This window comes from Salarias fasciatus, chromosome 2, assembly GCF_902148845.1.
Source record: "Salarias fasciatus chromosome 2, fSalaFa1.1, whole genome shotgun sequence".
In the NCBI taxonomy this organism is placed as follows: Eukaryota; Metazoa; Chordata; class Actinopteri; order Blenniiformes; family Blenniidae; genus Salarias; species Salarias fasciatus.
Genome location: NC_043746.1, coordinates 6485480 through 6503308, shown reverse-complemented (window position 1 = coordinate 6503308; position 17829 = coordinate 6485480). Strand labels below are relative to the sequence as shown.

Sequence of the window (17829 nt, the reverse complement as noted above, 5' to 3'; positions counted from 1 at the left end):
GATAAAACACACTGTATTGACCTTTATAAGGTAATAGTAGTTCAGTGAAAGTACCAAGAACAAATTAAAAGCTGCAAAACAGGAGCAGCCAGTGAACACGGAAAATCCTTCTGCAAGTTGAATTTATTCAGTCAAATCTGTGTTTCCTTTCTGTCGAACAACAGAGGTATCAGTAGAGCTCAGGGAGTCGGGGGGAGGCCGTGTCAAAGGTTTGATTTCCCTTCATTGATTTCTAAGAAGATCTGAAGATAAAAGAAAAAGTGGAGGACAGAGTATTATTTCATAGCCAGAAATGATTTTTTTTGCTCATGTATTAATGTATTTGGGTTTTTTTTTCAATCAACTATAGAGGCTGATCAGATTACACTGATGGACAAACTGAGATAAAGCAAAGTAAAAGTAGACCTAGGCCACATTTACACAACAACTGCAACTTTTTGAAACGGCTTCCAATTTGAAACTTTTTGAAAAGCTCCGATTCTGTCTCTGTGGAAACAGGTATGTTCTCAGAATGCCACCCTGTAAACTTGTAGACTTAAACACGGTGGGATTTTCACCTGAAATGTTGTCGTCTAAACGGGACTCCAGGTTATTCCTGAGACCAAAGGTTTCACACACTCATGATCACCGTGTTTCAGTCATCGTGAGCTGATGTTTCCTTGTTTTCAATGAGATTATTGTCAACTGAGCGGATCCCGTGTTCCACCGCCAGAGTAGAATGGATATCTGAAGGTGGAATAACACGAGTCTCTCTGACAGGAAAACATGTTAGAGTTTCTGAAACAGAAGATACGCTCGCTGAATATTATTGTTTGGAGGTTTTCAGCAGCTATTAATTCCACAGATCCCAGACGTGTGACTGTTGGCAGCCGCTGCAGTCGGAACGACGGCAGGAGACGCATTTAAAAAAGGAACCAGACCCACATTTGGAGGCAAGTTTATACGGATAACACACATCTGCAAAACCGCCGATGGTATCTCAGTGTTAGATAAACCAGGAAAATAAGTTGTGGAATCCTGTAAAGTTAACTGAAACTGAGATCTAAACTTAAAATTGGGAGCTTAAACTTCAACAAACTGGGAGAAGAGGAATTAAAAAAGGAGAGGTTCACAGGAGAAACCGTTGTTTGTGTGATGATTCTGAGATTGTGAGATAATGAAGCTGAAATCTTTAATGATGGACATGAAATAACTCAATGCAACGAGACTCGCATAGAAAGTGTAGTTTTCATAAGTTAAATGCAAAAATAAAGGCGAAACTGTGAGCAGTTCAAGACGTTCAAATAAAAAACAAAACGTCGTTTGTATTCCTCAATCAATGTTTTCCTGCTGAATCTAAAGACAAGCTGTCGTCTTTACTTCACTGCCCAATTTTTATTCCCTTCACCGTTTCTTCAACGCTCGGTGTCACCTTGAAATGTTCTTGTTTTACTTTTTGGAACGGCATATGTTGCAAACATTGTAGGGAGCGTCACATGCAGTCGGCTGAGCACAGAAAACAGAACGTACCACTAAGAAGCCCTCCACTGTTTCAGTGCACTGTGTGCGGTGGAGACTGTTCTATATTATACTGACATGATGCTATTCCCCGGATTTAACCGCAAAACATTGCAGGGCCTGAAATTGTGGCCCCCACAGGGTATGTGTGACCCCATGAAAGAAGCGAAATGAGCATGCACGCACACACACACACACACACACACACACACACACACACACACACACACACACACACCTTCCTCAGCAGCTCCCCCCTGCTATCATCGTCACGTGTGTGTAAGTGATCCTGTCTTTGTGAGGTTAATTGAAGGCAGGAGCTCTGACTGTCTGAGACATAATCTGCCTGCGTGCGCAGCGTGTGTGTTTGCATATGTGTGTGTGTGTGTGTGTGTGTGTGTGTGTGTGTGTGTGTAGGCAGTTTGTGGTGTTTGAGCGACGCTTTCAATATGACCACACGTTTTTATTCCCGACACACAACAGAAAAAGAAACACACTCGGCAACTCGTCTTTATCCTTCCACCTGCTCCCCCTCCACCTCAACTATAACCCCCAACACAGATTAACTGTGTGTGTGTGGACTGGCTGGGGGGGTGGGGGTGGGGGTGGGTGAGTCTGTTCCTGGGGATTTGGGGTTTACAAAAGAAACAAAAAAAAAAGCAAGAGTGATGCCATAAGGCGAGCTTTTTCCCTCATATCAGCTCTTATCAGGGCAGTCATTTCTGACAGGAGAGAAAGCCTTTATCTGGAAGAAAGTGTGTCCGTCTGCCCCTGTGTGTAAGCACACACACACACACACACACACACACACACACTAAAAGAGTCATGCCAGGGGCCTTACAGACTGCAGCTCACACATACAATCACACACACACACACATGCACACAAATAAACTCCCACAAACTCACAGAGCAGGTAATCGGCTCACCACTAGAGTTAGGGAGTCAAAGAAAGGAAGGAAAAGAGCTTTCGCCAAGTGTGTCCCCCCCCCCCCCCCCGCCCGCCCTTGACTGGATTAGGACCCACCAGCATTCAGTCCAGGTGCTCTGACGGACAGACGGGTGAGGGGGGTCCACGTACGGGTTAATTTCCCCGACGGCGTGACACCACATCCTGCTGTTTGCCGGCTGACGGATCACAAACGCTGCACCTTCAGCAAACACAGAGGAATTAGCCACGAATAATCCCCCCCCCCCAAACACCTTAGACTGGGTCCACACACACACACACACATGGCACACACACACTCATTACTACTAATTGACAAATTGTATGCACTTTGGGCTCTTTGGGTCTGTCGGGGTTAATTTCCAAAGCATTTATTACTTTATTATCATGTCATGTCTTTATTCATGTGATATGCATATGCATATTATGAACTGTAACTATATAATAACAGCATAATTGCTGACTCTTCAAGTGCGAGATTATTTCTTCTTTAAATGAAGTGATAGTGTGTTTCCATTGTTGTGGATGACAGGGGAGGAGACGTAAGAGTTAATTAACTATGATTAGGAAGAGCCACAGTCGGTGAACATGCCAGAGCTCGAGCTCCATACTCCACTCAGTAATTGCTTCCTTTCCTTTCCCCTTCCTTCCCTTCACTTCACTCCTTTCCACTCACTGCACCCTCATATTTCTTCCTTGTGTCCATCCATGCTTGCACAGGAAGTTTGGCTTTGGAAGAGGAGAGCGGGAGAGCCCTCTGCTGGCCGGATGCGGAACTACACGCATCATCAAGTAAACAGGCGAAAGCGCTCTTCTTAAAAATGCTCAAGAAAAACGAAAAGTACTGCTAAATTCAAAAACAAAAACACTGTTTCTTTCTAATATGAACAATTAGGCTCATAAAAATCACACTGTGGCAAATTTGGTTTTTAATCAAATGCAGGATTTTTCTGTTAACTATTGGTTTGAAAAACGCAAATTAAATGAGAATATAAATCTCAGTTGCAATCAGTGTTATTATAAAGGTAACAAAGCGACTTACATGTGATTTTTTCTCAAGTGGGACCGAAATTTGTTCTTCCATGCTTTTTTTTTTAATCCTAAACATGTAGTTCCTGTCAGTCAGACAAAATTGAAGATGGTAAACAAATGTTTTGAGCTCTATCACAAAGTTTTTGAATTAAAAAGGACACTTTTTAAAATCACGCCATTTGTAATTAAAAACAATGTAAACAACATTTAAAATACCAAGAATCAGCACTTGTTTTGTGCATGTTTTTCAAAGCCCATGGCAGATTAAACAGCAGAGACGGTCCTTCAGGAGATCAGATGTGTTTCTGTCTTCAGGTAATCAGACCGACTCCAGGCTGTGGAGATCAACCCTCTGTGGATGTTCCCTCCATCTGTTGCAGCATCACTTCTTTTCTTGTTGACAGTCACTTCAAATAAGTTCAGGAGCAAAATCATGAACAGAGATCCATTTACATCAAATTTAAAGTTGGGGGGGGGGGATGTCCTCCTTAACAAGAAGAATAAGGTTTAAAAATATAAAAGTGTAAGAAATATTTATTTCACCTGCAGCTGTTTATGTTACCACAAAAGGGCACTTAATAGTAAACGCACACAGAGTAAGAGCATTTTCGATTGAAACTGGATCTAAGTCTGTTTCAGTTTTAGAATAGCCTACGTGTCTTTGGCAGGATGCTTGGCTGAAAGGGAAATTGTACCATATTTTTGCAGACTTCCACACACTGGAAGTTATTCTTCTCGCCTGATTTTGCTTTAATAAATTTGGAACATCACCCAGTCGTAACCATTGTGTGAACCTGAGTCGCTCAAAGTGTTTCCAAAACTCTGTCACGTCCAGCAGAGCTCATGATTGAAGGTCAGAGTAGCTGCCGCACACAGTAAAAGTATGTTTGTGTAAACCAGTTCTGTAAAGAAAAAATACAAAAAAAATCCCAATTCTATCTATACCTTTTCAGATTGGAGTGTAAATATGTATAAGAACTAGAAAATAAATTCATTTAGGCGTGTTTATACCCAGGTGTGTTAGGTTTCAAACAGTCAGACAGACAGTCTCTGATGTTTGTTTAGTTTGGTTAATCATTATAAGCATTATATTTGTTCAAATCGGTGAAATGCGAATGTCTGCAGCCTCTTCACTGAAAGAGCTGATTTATTTTCTACTTTCCATCAGGTATAAATTATCTGGAACTGCAAAACTTGTTTAACCATCTAAAGGAAAGACAACATGGTTCATAAAGATGTATATACGTTTGTTTCTTTGTTTTAAACATCTTTTCCATGTTTTGAGAAAGCTATATGATGTTGCATTCATAAGGTTTCATGACTGTAGTTTTAGACAGTAGATATTTTATGATTATTTTCTTTTTTTATAGCTCTTTTTAAACCAAAATGAACCTGTTTATGTATTTATGTAGTCTTATTTTTACTGGTGGCTTTTTATGATACAACTTTAATTTGAACAACTTTAATTGTTTTTGGAGATTGGAGATTTTTTTTAACAGCGCTTGGTTTCTTCTTTCTATTTTTCTGTTCTTCTTCTTTATCCATTTTAGAGTCACTCTGAAGTATGATGCGTGAATTGAACAAACTGTAATGAGAGAAAGTAAAAAACAGATTTTCATAATTGTCTGACAGCGTCAGGAAGTCACTCTGAGGAGCCGCATGCAGCTCTGGTCTGGAGAAGGAGAAGGCCCGACAAAGAAAGACTTGGTCTGAAACTAATGTCAGGCTATCATGATCAAGAACAGTAAGAACACAGATGGCTTTATCTTGGTTTGATTCCAGGCGATGTGGTCTTCCTGTGTGGAATTAGAAAGCTCTCCTTCTTCAGGCCTGCTTTTACATCCAGTGACCCACAATCCAAAAACACAGTTGATCATTTAGTGTCTTTAAACTGCTAAAAGCTGTGAGTGCGGCTGTCTGTCAAACTGTATCCGCCCTGTGCGGCCTGGTAACAGGGCGGTTTATTGTACATTTCACTGTATTTTACTCTGGATGTTGCGCATTTCTTTATTTTTCAACTTTGATTTTGAATCTCGCTGGCCTGTTTTTCGAGCTTATATTCAGTTTTTCTCATTTTTATTGTACTTTGGGTGATACATTGGCTATATTCTCTATTTTTAATTCTTGGTGATGCATGTCTTTACGTGTCGTTACCACTGAGGACAAACAAAATGAAATTCCACATTGTCTCTTTTTGAAACAGCAGAACTGATAACAAAGCACACTTTGACTCAGTATGTCCAGGACGTACCCTGGTTTTAACCCATTCATGTTCTGTACCTAAAGTGGGTGTACATGCATGGATGGACTAAAAAACTAATGTAAATATGTGTGAATACACATCAATCACTGTGACTGTCAGGCCCCAAAACTTTGCATTAAAAAGCACACAAACCAAAACACAAATCTTATTATCCTACTTTTTATTCAAACACGGGACAGCCTTTGATATTTTACATATTTTAAAACTGCTGAAACAAGCTAAGACAGGAAATACGCTGGATATCAAATACATGTGAAATAACACAATAAAACAGCAATAACAGTCATGTGACAGTTCCATTTAAATCACAGACGAGTGTGTGTGTGTGCAGACCAGATGAAAGCTGATATGTGTGACTGAGCGTCCACTCGCCCGCCGCCCATTCAGAAAAAGCAGGCTGATCTAATATTGCAGCAGTTGTGATACGATCACAAGTTGGAGCTTCCTCCTCGGCGATAAGGCCGAGGCAGACGAGAGGATTCCCACTGGAGATCTGGGCCATTTTGTTTACATCTCCATGTTGTTTTTCTAATTTCTGTTTGAGCTGCAGTGGGTTTCTGAATTTAAACGTCTGTGTAAACATGTGAGGGTGGAGTGAGGGACGGACGGGGGCACGGCACACCCAAATAAAGCGTCGGGGGGGGGGGGGATGAATGCAGCAGTGAAATGAGATTGGGGTGAAGGAGGCAGGTGGCTGGCCCTGCTGTACACCAAGCAAACCCACAAACAGCTGTTCATTTCTCAAAACCCCCTTCTGCCCCCCCCAACCCCCCCACCCCGCCCCTCCTGCCCCATGCACATCAATTCTCTCACTCTTTATCCCCTCCCCCCTCCCGCTCCACCCCCACCCCTCCACCCTCCACCCAGGCCTTCAGTTCATCCAGCCATTGCAGCCTCCCACCTCACCCTGCAGCCTTTGATCAGCAGCCAGAATCAGGACACAGCTGCTCCCCCCCCCCCCCCCCCCCCCCCCGACCCGACCCCCCCACCCCCCGCACCTTCCTCACCTCCTGGACTCATCATCACCGCGTCACGAATAACACAATGCACAAACTTGCAGCAGTGATATATATTCAAGTAAATCATGTATTCATAGATATTCGGGGTGTGATCTATAGAACGCAGCGGTGCTGTGATGTTGGTGTTTACATCCCACAGGTGTGCTGGACCTGAAGAGGTCAGCCCCCCAACCCTCCCCCCCCTCCTCCTCCCCTGCCTCGGCTCACTTGCTGCCACGCAGCGCTCGCCCAGCCAGCAGGAACACCAGGCCGGAGACGAGCTCCAGCGGCACGCCGGCCGCCGCCGCCATGAAGGACAGGCCGTAGAGCACCGACACCTGGGCGCCCGGACACGTGTCGCCCCGCTCCTGCAGGACGTAGCGCTTCACGTCCACCACCTCCATCCACAGGACGTAGAGCAGGAGCACCAGCAGGAACAGGCAGGCTGCAGAGACAGAGACCGCTCTGAACAGCTGACTGCAGCATCCAGCCACGGGCCAGCATTCACCTTTTCCCCCGGCAGTGCTTGGATTTCACCACAGCTGTGAAACACACACACCCACACACACACACACACACTGAGATCTATTTTACCAGCCGTGATGAGGAGGGCCCCGCCCAGCCTGTAGAGCTTGTGGCTGATGAAGGGGACGCCGCAGACCAGGAGGAAGCCTCCAGCCAGAGCCGAGGCCAAGCCCAGGATCACCAGCACGGTCCAGAAACCCCGAAACACTGCAGGACACAGGGAGACCCGTTCATTTATCAACACACACCACACACTCGCCAGGACAACGAGAGGCCGAACGCGCCTCAGCTGACCAAGTGTCACCAAAGTTAATTGTGAGAAATTAGGGTTGCCTTCTGTTATCCAAAAAATAAAATGCAAAGTTACAAATAAATTTTCGACACTCTTTTCTTCACACATTTTTACCCAAAAAAAGTAAAAAGAAAAAAAAAAACCAACAAACAAACCTAACAAACAGCAAAAGTTAGAATGATGAGTTACATTTGACTTTTGTCAGATGTAAACTGTGAGTTTATGGCAGCCAAGTTCATCCTTTAGGATCAACTGAAGCTGCTGCTGGGAAGAAGCTTTAAAGTTTGAAAATCAGCATCAGCAGTGATTTTCACAGAAACTGATTTTTTTGGCCGACTGACAACAATAAGAAGCGGCGTCAAATTAGCAGAGAGAATCTACAAACATGCATGCAAAAGCTAATTATCTCATCGCTGCTATGCGCACTAATGCGGATTCATGCTCATGGAAATTGCGACCGGGCGTCTTTCATGCTGTTGTCAGGAGAAGGGAGCCCGTTCTGGACTAACGAGTCCTGTGACAAACAGGAGTTTAGTAAAACAGTTACTGCTAATGACTGGGAGAGTCCAGCTGTTTGCATTTTCAGCGGAAGTGGTGTGACTTTTTACCAATTTGATTATCATTTTAAAATGATCAATAGAATGTTGCCACATAATACATTAACCTTTTCTTTTTGCAGTAATGATTCTTCTTTCATTATGGGAAGAGGAGCAGGGTTTTTTCTATTGTGTTTATTTTCAGCCTCTGTCCCAGTATTGCAATGTAAAGTATCATAATGTTTTGACTGCCTTTTTTACTTTTATTTAAATCTAATTTGTCAATCCTGATTGGAAAAAAAGAAGTAATTTGAGGTTAAAGCTGTTAATAATTGAATTAAAATTTCTCATTTGGCCTAGATGTAATGGAAATCAGTGATTGTTTTTCAAAGCCTCTGACTGACATGATAAAAGTTAAGCTACTTATTTCTTTTTGATCTCAACAGTAAATTAATATTTATGTCATTCAACTTGACATGATTGTAAGAAATAATAGTAAACTGATAATGTAGAGTTAATATTATTGCAGTGGATTCCAGCAATAACCTGGTTTGTTAGATAGAATAGAATCTTCATTTTTATTGGTAGCTTCACAATAAAGTGCCAGCCAGCAAGTCAGTGCAACAGTCAGAAAAAAAATAGATGAAAGATACAAAATGTTACTGAAACGGTAGAAAAAAAAAGATATACGATGCATAATTAAAACCGAGCGCACACACGTCTGGCCTGAATGAAATACCCTCTCAGTGACACTGGATAATCTGTGGCTGTGCATGCCTGAAGGTGTGTTTACCTGCTGTAGCATCATAATTTGGATGAGGGACTTGTCCCAGTGCAACAGGAAGCGGGAAGAGGTAACCATGGATACACACTTTGGAGTCTGGCTGGTTTACTTTGAATCAAAAGACAGAAAAACAGGGTGAGGAAAAGATATAAAGGGAAAAAAAAGTCCTGGAAAACCTCCACATCACAGTGTAGGCAGTTGTTAAAATATGGCATGTGATATATATCATTAGGCACATAAAAAAAGAAAAAACTAAACGCAGGCTGTATATAATCTAAAGAAAAAGGTGGTGTGTTATTCTCGCCGGCCTTGACTTTTTCCCGTCACATTTCCACATACTGCAGATTTTTCTCTCCTGCTCTCGTTAGCGTGTCAAACCGACCACAAGACTGGAGAACTCCCAAGGAAAACGTTGAGGTTCTTTCATGGCAGAAGGTTCAGCCGGCGTACCGAGGAGCGTGGCCAGGAGCGCGTGGGTGGAGGGCTCCACCTGGAACACACAGCGCCAGAAGAAGCCCTCGTGGTGCAGGATGAGGCCCGGGGGGGCCTCGCTGACGGCCTCCGCCGGCGGGATCTGGACGAAGAGAGAGAGAGATGCTCAAACAGCCACAGATGGACGGAGCTTCGAGTCGGTGCCGTTCTGGACTTCAGTGGAGCCACGGCTTCAAACGTGGTTCTGATTACGGCCTGCTGGCCTGTGAGGTTTTTCTCCGGGAAACTTATGAAACACGCATGAGCGGGACTCTCCACTGGCTTGTCAGGAACATGATTGATGGCGCTGAATAACACAACAACTTTAATCGTCCCCTTTTATTGAAAATGAAAGACTTTGTTGGGCTGTGAAGTTACGGAGGAGTTCACCGGGGGATTAGCTTTTCTAAGTATATCCCTGACTCTGCACTTTGTGAACCCTCGCTCGCAGAGGCTGCATGGGAGAACAGAGTGGAAAATTAAAGGAGCACTCCGCTGATTTCACACATGAGGATCACAGTCACGTGTCCTCCAGCCTGACGGCGTCCTCAGGGGGATATTTTACTCTCCTGTCCTGTACTGAGGATGAAATAATGGACACAATGCACTTCATGGAATTTTTTTACCCGTGATTAATGATTCAAGGAATGGAAATAAAGATGTTTTTAAGTAGAGGGTATTCCAGTAGTTGAGTAAACTCATTGATTTGATCGTCAACACATGTGCCACAGCTGTCTTTATGTATTTCCACGAAAGAAAACAATCTAGACCTCAGTTCAAATCGGTTCTGTCATCAAATAAGACATTACGATGCAGCTCCGTCGTGGTTTAAAGAGACGACGGCCTCCGCTGTGAGGGGAGGCGGGCCTGCCGCCTCTCATCACCAGACTCTCATCTCACTCTCACACCACATGAGGTGGAAACAACAGCCACGCCTGGGTCCAGTTCAAGTCGGTGGACAGAAAAAGACACATTAAAGCACTCTGAACGACAGCTTAATGACTGAAGTATATCCACAAGCAGCAAAATATGTGACCTAAATAGAAAAAACGTGTCCCTCAAAAACCTTAAATAGTCAAAAGTCTTGTGTCCGTCTCACTGCTTGAGGAAATAAGTGCTTCATCTGGTGGTTATAATTCTCTGCTGTTATTCAGCAGGATTTCTGCTCAAATTCTACAGGAAACAGTGCATGCTGGGAGGGACCAGTGTGTTCCTACAATCTTTTTCTTTCTTGATTAGTGCATTTGTCATGTTTCCTCATTAACTGATTGATCTTCAGTGTAAAATAGCCTTTGCCAATCAACTGGCTGTAGTTTTAATTGTATTAATGCTTCAGTGTCAACAGTGAAGTTAGTTTATCAGCCTGGGAGCGCTCAGCAGAGAAATGTTGGACTGAGCTATAGTTAGTGCATTTATTTATTTATTTATTTTAGAGCTAATGCTTCTAAGCCCAGACTGAACATCAGGATGAAGTCACTGTTTCAAATCTGTCTTCAGTCAAGTCTTCCTCTTTGTGGAAGTGACGCACAGAAGCGCCTCAGTCCATCTTTAAATACCCTGTAGTGGCATAGCTCAGACTCCGCAGCGTGCACGGCATCTGATCCGGTTCCACGCTGGGCTTTATGTGGGTCTCACATGAGATCCTCAAGTGTTAAAAATAAGATTCTGCTGTGACTCTCATTGTCACGCGTGTGTTTTGATGGCGGGGACCGGCCGGTTTGGGCTTCGGACGTTCAGATTAGTGTTGGTTGTTTTAGCGAACTCAGATTCAACCTACCTCAGTCGCGTTGGTTCCGTTTCCCACTGCAGTCGTTGTTTCCGTCGGCCATGTATATGGTCCACAGTTGTCACTGGCCAGAAGCCAGTAGTCTGTCCCGAAGGCCAGGAAGAAGCACAGGGTCCCAATCACCCCGAAAACCCCCCCTGCCAAGGCTGCGGCTCCCACCCTCATGCCTGCAGCCTCCAAGCCTCTTCAGGGTGTCGGTCTGGTCGGCGTTCAGTCCTCCGGTCAGTGAGTCCTCAGTGCAGCCCACTGCCCACCGCCCACCCCCCAGCCCCACAGACAACAGTGGGACCGGCCCAGCCACTCCCTGGCATGCTGGGAGCTGCGAGGAAGACGAGCTACAGTAACTGAGGAGGTCAGACGGGGGGACAGGAGTTATTTTGGGAAGCAGCGAGGCTGTCCTCGTCAAATTACCAGGAGGTGTGTTGTGCATTCATAAAGGCAGCGAGGACAGGCTGGATTGGTGTGTTTTCAATGTGAATGGCAGCGTTTCTGCATTTATGACCTTAAAGTATTTCCAAGCTAGGTGTTACTCTTGGAGTGGCACTTTGAAAATGAATTAGACTGTAGATGCAAATGACCCTCAGACTTCAAGCCGAGCTGTTCGAGAGGTGAAACACAAGGACGGGAGACGATTTATCGCAGTCGGCAAACACTCCAAAGGATAAAACTCATTTATTTCTTTGGCAATCTTAATTGTGAGGTATCCATAAGAGTGATTAAGGATTTAAATGAAGCTCCTGCACCCCATCAATGAAACTAGTTAAAAGACGAATGAAGAGTGTTTTGGAGCAGGTAGAAGTGACTCTTCTCTTCCGGTCTGCCTTCACTGCTGCTTCTCGTTCTCCAACACAAAGCTGAGGTGTTTCCTGGGGACTCTCTCCACAGGTGATTGCTGGTCTTCTTCTTCACCATTAGGATCCTGTCCCCCTGTCTGGGCTGAGACCGGGAGGACCGACCTGGGACTGGCGGAGCACACTGCCAGGAGAAGAAACAGTGGGACAGTCTAGCAACACAGTATAGTTACATGTTTTCATAGATTTTGCTGTTCATTGGCTGAATATCTCTGGACTCTGATCCTCTTTACCTGTATGAGATCTGCTGAGTCCGACCCTCCCTCTGTGTGGGTCGCTGAACTCTTCGTCCTCCACCTGCTACAATGGTACGGTTGCGTTCAGAGCTATGCTTTTGAAAACACAAAACTTTCGTTGTGTTTTTGGGGGTCTGTTTACATGACAACAGTGGTCGAAGCCACTGAAAACTCTGTGACTCCGCCTCCATGTAGGCGGTAGAAAAGCTGCTGCTGCTCTTGCTCACCATGGCTGGAGGAAATAATTATGTGAGTAGAAACATTAACAATGTCTGCCTCCAGAGAGTCAGGACTCCGCTGTAGTTTTATAGTTGAGTCTGTCCATGGGAATGTTCGTGTGCCAACCATTTTTTAATGTTTATCGTATAGTCTGCATTGTGTGTGGTTTCATTAGAAAAACAACCAGCAGTACACACTAATGACCCAACGTGCTACCGTCACCTCATTTTCAGCGTTTCTGTCGTTTCTCTGTAAATGGAAAGCGTTTTCAAAACTTTGCCATGTAAACCCAAAATCTTTTTGAAAGCAAAACATAAAAACAATGTATTTTCATTTGAAAAATTTACAGGACCTAAAGCAGCCGCTCCAGGAGTGACCTGAACATCTGGTCTCAGAGTTGAGTCTGGTCTCCAGTTTATGGCAGCAATGCACATAGTGATGCAACACTAAAAGACAGTGCTGTTTAGTTCTGGGTCTCAATGAATTTTCTCTCTCCCAATTCTTTTTTTTTTGGAAACTGGTATTTCTTCCTTTTAATTTTTACATCATGTGGGCCAGATTGCATGCTCTCAGGGGCCTGTTTTGGCCCATGGACCTTATGTTTAATGTCCTTTCCTGGTCATGTTAAATGATGCAAAACCATCCCTGAAAGAGACGTCTCCAGCTGAGAATGACGCTCCTGTGCTAACTGCAGATCACCAGTGTCCAACACTGACCTTTGGCATTGTTTCTCATGCATTCTTTCAAGATTAATTATTTTTCCACTTTTTTCATGCATCGTTTTTTAACCTCTAGTCAACTGGTCTGTGCCTGGTTTTTTTTCCCTGTTCCAACTTTTTTGTTACGTATCATTTAATTTGTGAATGAGATCCTGTTTTCCACGAAGTGGTAACCAGTTGGTGTGATTCCACACGAGCTCAGGTGTTTGTACTTGTCGGGTACCTGAGGCCAGTGTGTGATGGTGTTATACGTGCGTCTGTCTCCCAGACTGTGGTGGCCGTGCAGCGGCCTCCTCGTCCGGGCCCCGGTGGCGTCCTGGTGCAGGGTGTGTCTGCTGTAAGCCGGTGTCTGCTGGAGTGACAACACACTCATCAACCCGGAAACATCCGATAGAAACACGCTGAGAGACGAGTCCTGTCAAACTGGCTCATTATTCAGGGATCACAACAACGAGAGAAAAGAGTAAAACCCTCAAGGCTACGTCGTGGGTTTACCTTGTTGTTGAAGTTGTGGAGGTTTCTGGAGAGGATGCGTCTTATGCTGTCCATTTCCTCTGGCAGGAGGGGACGGCTGTGGGACCGAGGATCCACTCTGAAAGCCAGTTTATTAAAGTCTGAGTGGCAGAATCAATTATCAAAGGCATACCTTTATGGTCTTCTAAAGCATTGCTGTAAGATATTCTCAGACTTTGAATAAATAGAGTTATAGTCCACATTTTATCCAGAGACAAGAGTCTCAGTCACTCCTCCACTGTGAAGTCAATAACAATTTCAGAAGACTTGAAAAAAACAGTGCAAAACATTGAGATCATTGCCGATAGTGTCTGGTGATAGGATAGGGTAGTGAATTAGAAAACTGAAGCATGACACTGTACTTCTCACATAATGACATACATTCTGGGATATTAGTGCTGAATATGATCAAAATATCAAGTTTAAATTGTGAATTGCAAACAAATATGCTCAATTTTACACTATTCCTTTTGATTTTATGACCAACAAATGATATATTATGATATGAACTTTGTTTTTTTATTTTCTAATTTCTTGGCTGAAAGTTGACCCTTGAATTAACCTGCAGAAAGACAAAGTCCCTTTGGGTTGAAGTTTTCCTCTTTCGTTACAAACTTTCCAGACTTTGCACCACTTCTCCAACACCTCCAGGGCTCCTCCAGGAAGCAGCCCTCCATGGAGACGGAGTGATGAGACAGAGAGACAGAGTGATGCTCACATGGGTGTCGCCTCCTCGTCTGCCCTCTGCTCCCTCCTCTCCAGCTCCTGGTACACTCTGAGGATGCTGGAGCGGGCCTGGTGGTCCTCACGGATCAGGAACCGGCGGAGGTACTTCTTGTTGAACTGCTCAAACCTCACACGCACACAAACACACACCCCCTACATGAGGATTGAAGCCCCACTGCAATGCTTTTGCTGACACCTACTGGTGATTTACCGCATTTACTTTGACTGGATGCACAGTTTCACACACTGAGAACACTTGAAACTAGTCACCAGCAGCGTGGAATAAATGCTCGAGCCAAACAGGAAGTACTCACTTGTCCTTCCAGTAGTGCTGCCCCCAGTAGCCGACCACGTCCTCGATTCCTGCAAGCAGGTGATCGATGAGCTGAAAGAATGAACGAGTCCATGTCACATTTGCACAGGACATTTGAAACACTTTGCAATGCATCCTTTGGTTGGACGTTGAGAAATATATTTTCAAGCAAACAAGTTACAATTAAAACTATATTAAATGAACTATACAATTAACATCTAACCAAAAATACATCTTTTGATTGTTTATAAACCCCACTATCGCGAGGCACTGTCACTTTGCAATGAAATTTAGCCTCATAGTGATAAATTTGATGAAATCGGATGAATATTGATTTAATGTCACAAGTAAATTATGTGCCAGCAACCCAGTTATTCAGCTTCATCCCACCCTGCTGTGGATCTCCTCGCTGACGGTCGGCTGAGCTCTCTTCTTCCTCTTCACATCCAGAAGCTCCACCAGAGGCTTGATGGTCATCCCCTGAGAGCCAAACTCAACCAGTAAAAACACCACGACACCATAAAAAGACTGAGACGGGTCACACTACGACACAGTCGAGGCGATTCTCGGACCTGGACGAACACGGTGAAGAGGATGACCACGATAGTGGTGGTGATGAAAAGTCTTTTCTTGGGGAAGTCGTCGATGAGGAAGACCAGGGAGAAACAGATCGCTCCCCTCAGGCCTCCGTATGCGATGATGAACTGGTCTCTGAAGGTCACGCTGTTCCTGCGCAGCTTGTTGACCACGGCTGTCAGCAGGAGAACGCCTGACCGGAGGAGACGTGCGTGTTGGGGGACGCGTTGTGGAGACGGGAAACACACTTCCTCCAAAGTTACCTGTTGCCCTCCAGAGCAGGCAGAGCAGCAGAGTGGAGCCCACGAAGGGCCAGCTCCACATGTGGACGTCCTGGATGGTGGAAACGCCCAGGAAGATGAAGATGAGCGTTTCACTCACGCTGCTCCACATCTTCAGGAAGTACTGGATGCTGGTGTTGCTGCGCTCGGACACGTTCGCTTCCACGTACTGCTTCATGGTCACGGCGCAGGTCACGATGCTGCAGAGAGCAGAGGCAGCAAACACGGGAGCAAAACGTCTGATTTAACCAAGGAACTAGATTCAGGGTCAAAGCGAAGGGCGGCAGGACTCACGCCATGATGCCGGAGAGGTGAAGCATTTCTGAGGTCAGGTAGGACAGGTAGGAGTAGAGGAAGACGAACAGCGGGGCGATGACCTGAGCTTTGGAGGTGAAGCGTGAGGTGAGGGCGGCCAGCAGGCCGAAGAAGAGGCCGACGAACAGGCCTCCCAGGCCCACCACCACCACCCGGCAGCCGCCCAGCAGCACGTCCAGCCCCGACACGGACGGCAGGCGGAGGAAGGACTCAAACAGCTTGTACAGCACCTGAGATTAAAATGCTCTCATAGTAATGTAGAAAAACACACACACACACACACACACACCGCTCCCGCCCTCACCACAGTCACTGCGTCGTTGAGCAGCGACTCTCCAAACACCAGGATGTGCAGCTGATCGTTGACGTGCATCTCCTGGAAGACGGACAGCACGGCCACGGGGTCGACGGCGGCGATCAGAGAGCCGAAGAGCAGGCAGTGCAGCAGGGAGACGTCGCCCAGGGAGCCGGGGGCCAGCAGGCAGACCCCGTACAGGGACAGGCCGATGCCCAGCACGTTCCACAGCGTTCCCAGCACCGCGTACCTGGAGGAGGGAACACGTCTTCACCTTCAAACTGAATTATTTCCCACAAGGACACCTCATCACGCTCCTCAATAAAACAAACCCAATAGCAACGGATACAGAAGTCAACCGACCACAGAATGGTGCCGAGGTTTTCAAAGAACAGCCTCCCCGGCAGGAAATACCCCGCATCCAACACGATGGGAGGCAGCAGAAAGAGGAAGAAGGCGTCGGCGCTGAGCGTTGGGGGAGCGGAGTGGCGGACCCCGTAGATCACTCCTCCGACCAGCAGGCCCACCATGATGAGGACGCAGCTCTCCGGGACAACGGCTGGCACCCGGCCCGACCAGTGAAACCCTGACGGGAGCAGGCCATGATCAGAAAATAAGACTTTTTGTTGTTGCTGCTTGCTGGCTTTATTGGCAGAAGATTATCAAACTGCAGAATCGCTGTTTTCATCTTTTCCAGAGCATGCTGTGAGAACACAGTGATGCCGTATTGTGAGAAAAGTGTTACGGGAAATAATGAAGACATTCCGGTTCTTTGAAAATATGGACTATATAAGGTTTTTTTGATTATGCATGGTGTGAATTTTGGACAGATTTTACCGTTCCATTCATTGCACATCAATAGCAGAGATGAGTGGGAGTGCAGCGGGGGCTTACCCAGCTTGGCCAGTGAGGCCAGCATGATCCACAGCACGATTTCAAAGGGAGCCTGCACGTGGTGGTAGTCCACACTGAACACCCTCAGAGCCATGGGCTGGTCCACAGACAGGCCGGAGTCGCTGCTGTTCCCCCCCAGCGAGGGGGACAGGCTGTGGGGCTGCGGGGGCTCCTCTGAAGGAGTGAGGGCCAAACATCCCGACAGATGTGCCGACAGCAGAGGGAGCGTCCACAGAGCGGCCATCCTGCAGCCATGCTGGGGCGACAGGAGACACAGGCACAGAAAGAAAGGGAATGGGATAATAGGACAGGGGATATGGAGCCAGGGGAGCACAGCAGCACACACACACACACACACACACACACACACACACACACACACACACACCAAACAAGAGCATGAGCAGGACCCATGCAGCCACTAATGTGCACAGGAATCCCTGAGCTAGCAGTGGTGTCCAACCAGCAGCACAGAGCTCAAAGGGGGCGACACCCAAACACACACATACACACACACACACACACACACACACACACACACACACACACAAGCCAAACCACATCTTCTCATGTTTTCAACAGACATTACATTAATTCATAGTACAGTTCATTGAAAACCAGCCCTTTCTATATAATTAATGTGTTTGTGGTTCCTTGTCCCCAAAGAGAAATCGGTCCCCTCAGTGAGATTTGCAAGCCAGCATTGGTCCCCATAAACACACAAAGACATGGACACATACACACAATCATTACAACCA

General features: G+C 45.7%; 2 protein-coding genes across 2 annotated transcripts; both read right to left on the bottom strand.

Moving 5' to 3' along the window:
* Positions 1-6963: 6963 nt before the first annotated feature.
* On the bottom strand, positions 6964-11316 carry LOC115403395 (transmembrane protein 182-like). The gene is made up of 5 exons (XM_030112263.1): positions 11125-11316; positions 9327-9450; positions 8886-8984; positions 7334-7471; positions 6964-7184 (listed from the first exon to the last, which is right to left on the bottom strand). The coding sequence occupies exons 1-5, from the start codon at positions 11296-11298 to the stop codon at positions 6964-6966; spliced, it is 756 nt and encodes a 251-aa protein (XP_029968123.1). The 5' UTR covers positions 11299-11316.
* Positions 11317-11956: 640 nt separating this feature from the next.
* Positions 11957-17315, bottom strand: LOC115404535 (sodium/hydrogen exchanger 2-like). Its single transcript, XM_030113907.1, has 13 exons — positions 17072-17315; positions 16541-16763; positions 16187-16427; positions 15862-16112; positions 15550-15767; positions 15283-15479; positions 15101-15190; positions 14712-14782; positions 14390-14524; positions 13654-13750; positions 13382-13510; positions 12218-12281; positions 11957-12108 (listed from the first exon to the last, which is right to left on the bottom strand). The coding sequence occupies exons 1-13, from the start codon at positions 17313-17315 to the stop codon at positions 11957-11959; spliced, it is 2112 nt and encodes a 703-aa protein (XP_029969767.1).
* Positions 17316-17829: the final 514 nt, after the last annotated feature.

Bases quoted from the DNA above. Each gene is read 5' to 3' on its own strand.
- LOC115403395 (XM_030112263.1), bottom strand. From the start codon at position 11,298: ATGAGGGTGGGAGCCGCAGCCTTGGCAGGGGGGGTTTTCGGGGTGATT. The intron at 9,451-11,124 runs GTAGGTTGAATC...CTCTTCGTCCAG, and splicing joins ACGGAACCAACGCGACTGAG to ATCCCGCCGGCGGAGGCCGT. The intron at 7,472-8,885 runs GTAAACACACCT...TGTGTCCTGCAG, and splicing joins AAATTATGATGCTACAGCAG to TGTTTCGGGGTTTCTGGACC.
- LOC115404535 (XM_030113907.1), bottom strand. From the start codon at position 17,315: ATGGCCGCTCTGTGGACGCTCCCTCTGCTGTCGGCACATCTGTCGGGA. The intron at 16,428-16,540 runs GTCGGTTGACTT...TCCCTCCTCCAG, and splicing joins AACCTCGGCACCATTCTGTG to GTACGCGGTGCTGGGAACGC. The intron at 14,525-14,711 runs GTGAGTACTTCC...TGTGCGTGTGAG, and splicing joins CAGCACTACTGGAAGGACAA to GTTTGAGCAGTTCAACAAGA.